This window comes from Mus caroli, chromosome 4 (assembly GCF_900094665.2).
Source record: "Mus caroli chromosome 4, CAROLI_EIJ_v1.1, whole genome shotgun sequence".
NCBI classification, from domain to species: domain Eukaryota; kingdom Metazoa; phylum Chordata; class Mammalia; order Rodentia; family Muridae; genus Mus; species Mus caroli.
Genome location: NC_034573.1, coordinates 140,051,551 through 140,058,325, shown reverse-complemented (window position 1 = coordinate 140,058,325; position 6,775 = coordinate 140,051,551). Strand labels below are relative to the sequence as shown.

Here is a 6,775-nt window from a genome sequence, read left to right as displayed (position 1 = left end):
GATGGTTGTGAGCCACCATGTGGTTGCTGGGATTTGAACTCTGGACCTTCGGAAGAGCAGTCGGGTGCTCTTACCCACTGAGCCATCTCACCAGCCCCGTGATCACTGAATATTATGGCTTCGATGTGTGTCCCCAAAGTTTCATTTGTTGAAAGCTTGGTCCTCAACCTGTGCCTCTGACTGCTGGGAGGTGGCAGGCCCCTCCCCACAGGTGGGGTCTAGTAGGAGGTCTATAGATTATTTGTGGCATATTCTGAAAGGGGACTTTGTGTCTCGCCGCTTCTGGATCCTGATGTAAGACGTCCACTCTGCCGCACATTTCCACTGTCACGTGTCACAGTTGCTAAAGTCCTAAAGTCATGGGGCCCACCCAATCTTGGACTGGAGCCCGAGAAACCGGAGCCCAAATAATCTTTTATTTTTATCTGTTTGTTTGTTTGTTTATTTATTTTCGAGACAGAGTTTCTCTGTGTAGCCCTGGCTGTCCTGGAACTCATTCTATAGAACAGGCTGGCTTCGAACTCAAGAGATCCACCTGCCTCTGCCTCTTGAGTGCTGGGATCAAAGGCGTGTGCCACTACTGCACAGCCTATCTTAAAAAAAAAAATCAGGTAATTGCCCCAATTATTTTGTTATAGTAATATGAAGTTAATACCCTGAACTTATAAAGCTTTAGCTTAAAAAAAAATGCACCCATACCTCATGTAAGTTTTGGAATTAATATAGAATCAGAGAATCCGCTCCTGTCAATCAGCACTCGTATAAGCCCTCTTCCGCCTACGCCTTCCCTCTCATGTTTAGCCTTGAAACCAACACCCTGCCAAGTAAACCGGGGGCTGTGTTTTCCAAAGTCTTCCAGTTGCTATGGGAGCACCAATGTCTCAGAGCTGTTACCCTCCCTGAAGGTCTGGCCCCCGAGATCCCTTCTCAGAGAAGGAACTATGTATAGGTCCTCAGAGCTGTCAAAAGGCTGTTTCCTTGGTAGGCAGAGAAGGTGTGTGAGGCTTGGCTGTGACTACTTCGTTTTCTTCTGGAAACTCCACTCCATTTCTCTTGGCAAAAGCACAGTTTATTTCTACAAACGTCCTGCCTTTGGTCTCAGGGATTACCACATAGATATAAGCAGCAGTGAGGATACAGACGCCAGCGAAGACGAGAAAGCTGTAGGCTCCGATGGCCACCTAGAGAGGGGACAAGAAGAGGGGAACTTTTCAGACAACACACTTGGTGCCTTTGTGAGTCACAGGGACTTTCTTCATGGCCAAATGTATTCTACCCCTAAAGGTTAAAAAAAAAAAAAAATCGGGACAGGAGAGGGAGGCATCAGGGTCTGCTCCTCTTGTGTGCTGTCACTCAGATCTTCCCAGCCCTGAGCCTCTCTGCAACAAGCCATTTCCACCTCTAAGTGCAATCCCTGTATAAGTGGGGCACGGCACACTCAAGGGTTATCACTTGGGTTCCACGACTTGTGCTTCTAACCCCAGCACTATGGGTGCTGAGGCAGGAGGATTAAGAGTTCCAGGCTGGGGTAGAGTATTGCCTGTTATGCATGTTAGACTCTTGGTTCGATCCCAGGCACTGGGAAATCAGTGCATCAAGGAACCAGGCCAGAGTGAGTCAGCTTGGGCCCCTTTGAACTGGGAGATTTTGGGGGGAGATTGCTGTGTTTAGAGGCAAGTGTTCATGTAGCCCAGGTTGGCCACAAACTCTCTAAGCAGCTAAGGATGGCCCTGAACTTCTGATCTTTCTGTCTCCACCTTCTAAGCACTGGTTTTACAGACCTGTGCCACCATACGCAGTTTATGCTGTGTTGAGGATAGAACTCAAACCTTTGTGGGTGGTGAGCAAACACGCTTACCAACTGAACTACATCCCTAGCCTCTGGGAGGCGCTCTTCATGAAGGAATAACTACTCCCTGCCTTGAGGGGAGGCCAGTGGCCACGAATGGGACATAAACCATGCCAGGAAGTTTGGTAAAGGCAGAGCAGGTCGAGACCTGGAGGCTCGGTGGGCACACACCTGAGGCTTAGGTGACTCTTAGCTCCCTGCCAGACTCCTGACTTGGAACACGTGCCATGCTCCTCACATAAAACAAATTTGTCTGGACACATAGACTCAAAACAGGGTTCTCCATGCTAACGAGGTACCTAGAGTCCTGGAGGGCTTAGCCAATACTTGCCTATTCCCAGACTTTCCTCTCTGTACAAGGTATTTAATCTCAGGCCCACCCTGAGAAGTGGGGTATGGTTTTATACATCCACTTTCCGCCATGACAGTAAACTGTTTAGAGCCATGGACTGTCTCTTTTTATCAAGATCTGTCATGGGGAGCCATGAGGAAGGCTTTTGCCTACAGATCAGCATTCTAATCTCCCGGAGAAGGCTTCTCTGTGCTCCCGGCCACAACCACCACCAAGCCTGCTGCCAAGCTAAGGACAAGCCGGAACTCCACCTCCCGTCCCCCGGCCCCTTTGCTAGATGATGTCCCAGCCTGCGGGCCTTGACTCCATTCTCCCTTCATCTTTGACTCCCAGTGGTGCCTGGATGTCCAAGAGTCTGAGAACCCCATGGCCCCGGGCCTCCTCGTAGGTCCAGGGACCCTCTAGCCAGCTCTGGCTTTCTCACATCTTAGACTGCGCTTCTCCCACCCCCAGCCCCTGCCCACCCCAGTGGTGCCTCAGTGCTACCCTACAGCCAGGCACCTGCCCCTGGCCTCAGCATGGTATAAGCTCAGTCAAACTCCCCGCTTTCCATCTCCCAAGCGGCTGTGAGCAGCTGTGCCCCGTGGCGGAGCAGACTCCCGCCAACAGCCAAGGATGTCATGAAGGGCCACTCACCTGGATGGATGGAAACGTCAAGCCCACAATGAAGTTGGTGAGCCAGTGCACAGCCCCATCCACAGTGAAGGCGGCTGTCCGAGAGGACTGCAGGACAATTTCTGTCCTCACCACCGAGGGGACAGGACCTGGGGGGAAGGAAGGCTCAGAGGGTCCTGAAGGCTAGCTACTAGGACCTGCCATAACCTCACTGCGAACCTCACACCCTTAGAGCACCTCACCTCCCTGTATGGGTCACCTCTGCTGGAATTGGGGACTAAAAAAAAAAAACCTCATCTTTACCCCCAAACTCTGGCAGAGGTTTGGAAAGCCAAGAGTGGCTGCCAGCACTGTTTCTCCCAGGTGGATGCTATGGAAGGTTTGTAGAAACCCAGCATGCGCTTCTTGGGATCCACACAGGGAAATCCTCTCCAGTCTGGCTCTAGATCAGCCTGGTTTTGAAATTCTTGCTGTCTAGAGTCGCTGTGCCCTGTGGACCCCTGGCTTGGACATTGCTGACCCCCCTCACCCCACTACCCAGGGGTGGTGCACAGGGATGGTAATGCCAGCTCTCCACCTCTTTCCCCATTCCAAATCTTTCTCTGCTGTCTCTTTGTTGCTTCCAGAGATGGTTTTGTCTTAAATATCTATAGCTATGTTTCTCCCTGATTGCTACCTCCATGAAAAAAAATTTTTGTTTTAGGGGTCAGTAAGATGGCTCAGTGGGAGCAGGGCGTAGTGGCACACGCCTTTAATCCCAGCACTCAGGAGGCAGAGGCAGGCGGATTTCTGAGTTCGAGGTCAGCCTGGTCTACAAAGTGAGTTCCAGGACAGCCAGAGCTACACAGAGAAACCCTGTCTCGAAAAACCAAAAAAAANAAAAAAAAAGGCTCAATGGGTAAAGGTGTTTGCTGCAACGCCTGAGGACCTGAGTCAACCCGGAGACCCACACAATGGAAGAAGAGAATCATCTCCCACAAGTTGTCTCCAACTTCCACATATGCACGTAGCATATGCAAGCAGATAGGCATATAAATAAATGAATAAAATGTAAAAAAAAAAACCAAATTAATGTTTTAGACAAGGGCTTCTTTATCTAGGGCTGGTTTTCAATTCACCTAGTAGCCGAGGAGTGTGTAGCTCTGGCTAGCCTGGAACTCATTTTGTATGCATGAATGAAACTGATAATGCATTTTAAAAAGATCCAGTGGGTCCAGAGCTGGGCCGGGTAACACATAATTGTAATCCTAGCACTTGGGGGCTGAGGCAGGGGGATTGTGAGCTTGAAGGCAGCCTAGTAAGGAAGATTTTATAAAGTAAGATTCTGACTCTAATACCACAAACTGCACAAAGATTGTGGAGCCGTGCAGGTCTTAAGCCGAGCTGTTTGAGAGGTAGTGGTGGAGGAAAGACGAAGGGAAGCTCGGCACTCAAGTGTTTATTGAGCACCTTACGTGTGTCAGGCTCTAGAGACTGGTAGAAGCAGAGGAACCGAGCGAGAACTTACTGGGTCCTATGGAATGTCCCACGATGTAGGAGAAGACACAGATGATGCTAAGGTAAGACAACTCAGGGACCGTGCTCTGTTGGAGAAGCAGCCCTGTACGTCAGAGGGCGTGACTTGGGACCTGGGGGTGGGGCTTAAGCCAAGAGCCTCGGGAGCTGAGGCCACTTGTGGGTTCCGCCAGTCTGCTGCAAAAATTCTGAGTCCCACCGAGGCTACAAGGGCTCTGGGCAAGGGGAGGAGGCAGGTAGGGATAAGGATGGAGGCAGAGGCTCTCGATCACCAAGGCTGCCGCAACCGCACCGTGGTGGAGTTGGACACAGACCTGCTTATCACTCAGGTTTGGTTCAGGTTGCTTTGCATTCCCAGCTATGACTGTGTTTTATTTTCACGTCACCCTCGTTGAGTGTGGATAATATTGTTTATAATCCCACAAATGTGGATCAGAGCCCACAGATTCCTGAACACAGAGCAGGAGGACCTCAGCCCCACGGGGACAGAAAAACAATTTGTCACACGCTTGAGGTGACTTGGTGGGGATTTCAACTTATTTGACAATTGTCGGCAGAGAGTCCTTTCTAGGTGGGTGGTTTGAATATGCTTGACCCATGGGAAGTGGCATATTAAGAGGTATGATCTTGTTGGAGGAAGTATGTCACCATGTAGGCGGGCTTTGGGAACTCTTAGGCTCAAGCCCCACCCAGTGCAGAAAAGACCCTCCTCCTAGCTGCCTGCAGAAGACAGTCTCCTCCTGGCTGCCTTTGGATCAAGATGTAGAACTCTCAGCTCCTTCTCCAGCATCATGTCTATCTGCAGGCTGCCATACTTCCTGCCATGATGAGAAAGGACTGATCCTTAGAAACTGTAAGCCAGCCCCAATTAAATGTTAGCCTTTAGAAGAGTTGTTTGGGTCATGGTGTCTCTTCACAGCGGTAAAACCCTAACTAAGACAGTGCCCTAGGAGTAAGGGGACCCCAAACCACCTACTAACACTTGAAGTTCTGCTCCTAAAGGCCAACTGAATGGCAGATACAAAACCAGGTTAATGGAGTTAACCGAACTGAATGGCAGGGTCCAAGCTAAGTGGCCAGCTAGCTGATGGTGATCAGGACGGATGCTGCAAAGGAGCCACTGTTGGCAGGGTGGGGAGCCATGGAGAGCCACCAGGGCTTCTGACAGAGGGACATGATCTCTTTCTCTCTCCCTTCTCATATCCCCTCCTGGTTTACATAATGAGTTCCTGGCCAGCCAGGGCTACATGGTCCCCAAGTATTTTATAACACCTATTGTAACCCTTTCTTTACCAGGTTCAGCCAGGTCTGGATTTGGATCTGGCTGAGCAACACTGGGACTTCGCTCTCTCAACATCTGGCAGGATTCCAAGAAGGGATCTGGGCCCAGCTGTCCCCATTACAGGGACAAGACTGTGTTTGTAAATCAGAGTCCACGGGCTAGAGAGACAGTTTGGCACTTAAAAGCATTTGCTGTTCTTATAGAGGACCGGAGTTCAGTTCCCAGCGTCTACATCAAGTGGATTACAGCTGCCTGCAAGTCCACTCAGGGTCACACTGAGTTTCATGCCTGCCTGGGTGCAGGGGAGCCAGATCACTCACAAGCTTCACATTGGGAATGGGTTGTCCATGAATGGATGGAAGCCGTGGAGAAGACTGAGACCCATCCAGGAAACTGAGACCTCGAATCCCTTATGCCAGCCTCCCACCCACAGGGCAGGACATGAGCACAAACCTGGAGGAGGAGTGCCACGGTCAGTACCAGGCAGGCAGAGCAGCAGATGGCATAGCCAGACAGCAGGAGAATCCGCCGCCCCAGACGCTCTATGATAATGGCCTGCAGGGAGTGGGGATGGTGAATGTTGCTGAGTCTCTTTGGTACTAAGGATTGACCTTGAAACCCCACCCTCTCCTCTACAGTTTTTGTCATTTACAGAACCTTGGGTATCTACTCCCTGTAGATAAATACATAAAATTCTTTTATGTATGTGTGCGTGCCTGCTTAACGTACAATGTGTATGCAGTACCCACGGAGGACAGTAGAGGGAGCTGAATATCCCGTAACTAGAGCTACAGTGGGTTACGAGCTTCCCAGTCTGGGCGCTGGCACCCAAACTCAGGTCCTGCACAAGAGCAGTGAGCACTCTTAACTGCTGAGCTATCTCTCTGCCCTGAGAAACATATTTTCTAGTCTCTAGCATCTTCTGGCCTTTCTACCTTGGAAGGACTGGTCCTCTTGCAGGTAACTAGAGCCCAGAAGAGGGCGCTACACTCTATTGTCAGAGTGGATCTCTCATCTTCAAGGAGAGCAAAGAAGAAAGGATTCTGTGCCGGGTGTGGTGGCGCACGCCTTTAAGCACTCGGGAGGCAGAGGCAGGCGGATTTCTGAGTTCGAGGCCAGCCTGGTCTACAAAGTGAGTTCCAGGACAGCCAGGGCTATACAG

The 6,775-nt window shown here is 50.6% G+C and overlaps 1 protein-coding gene across 2 annotated transcripts in view; it reads right to left on the bottom strand.

Moving 5' to 3' along the window:
• Positions 1-395: 395 nt before the first annotated feature.
• Positions 396-6,775, bottom strand: part of Slc2a7 (solute carrier family 2 member 7) — a 20,700-nt gene continuing 14,320 nt past the window's right edge. For both annotated transcript variants that reach the window (XM_021161377.2, XM_021161378.2), the window contains exons 9-12: positions 6,067-6,168; positions 4,324-4,399; positions 2,838-2,965; positions 396-1,181 (exon numbers count right to left, since the gene is read on the bottom strand). In XM_021161377.2, the coding sequence (XP_021017036.1) occupies positions 963-1,181; positions 2,838-2,965; positions 4,324-4,399; positions 6,067-6,168 (525 nt within the window). In that variant the 3' untranslated portion in view covers positions 396-962. The remainder of the gene's footprint in view (positions 1,182-2,837; positions 2,966-4,323; positions 4,400-6,066; positions 6,169-6,775) is intronic.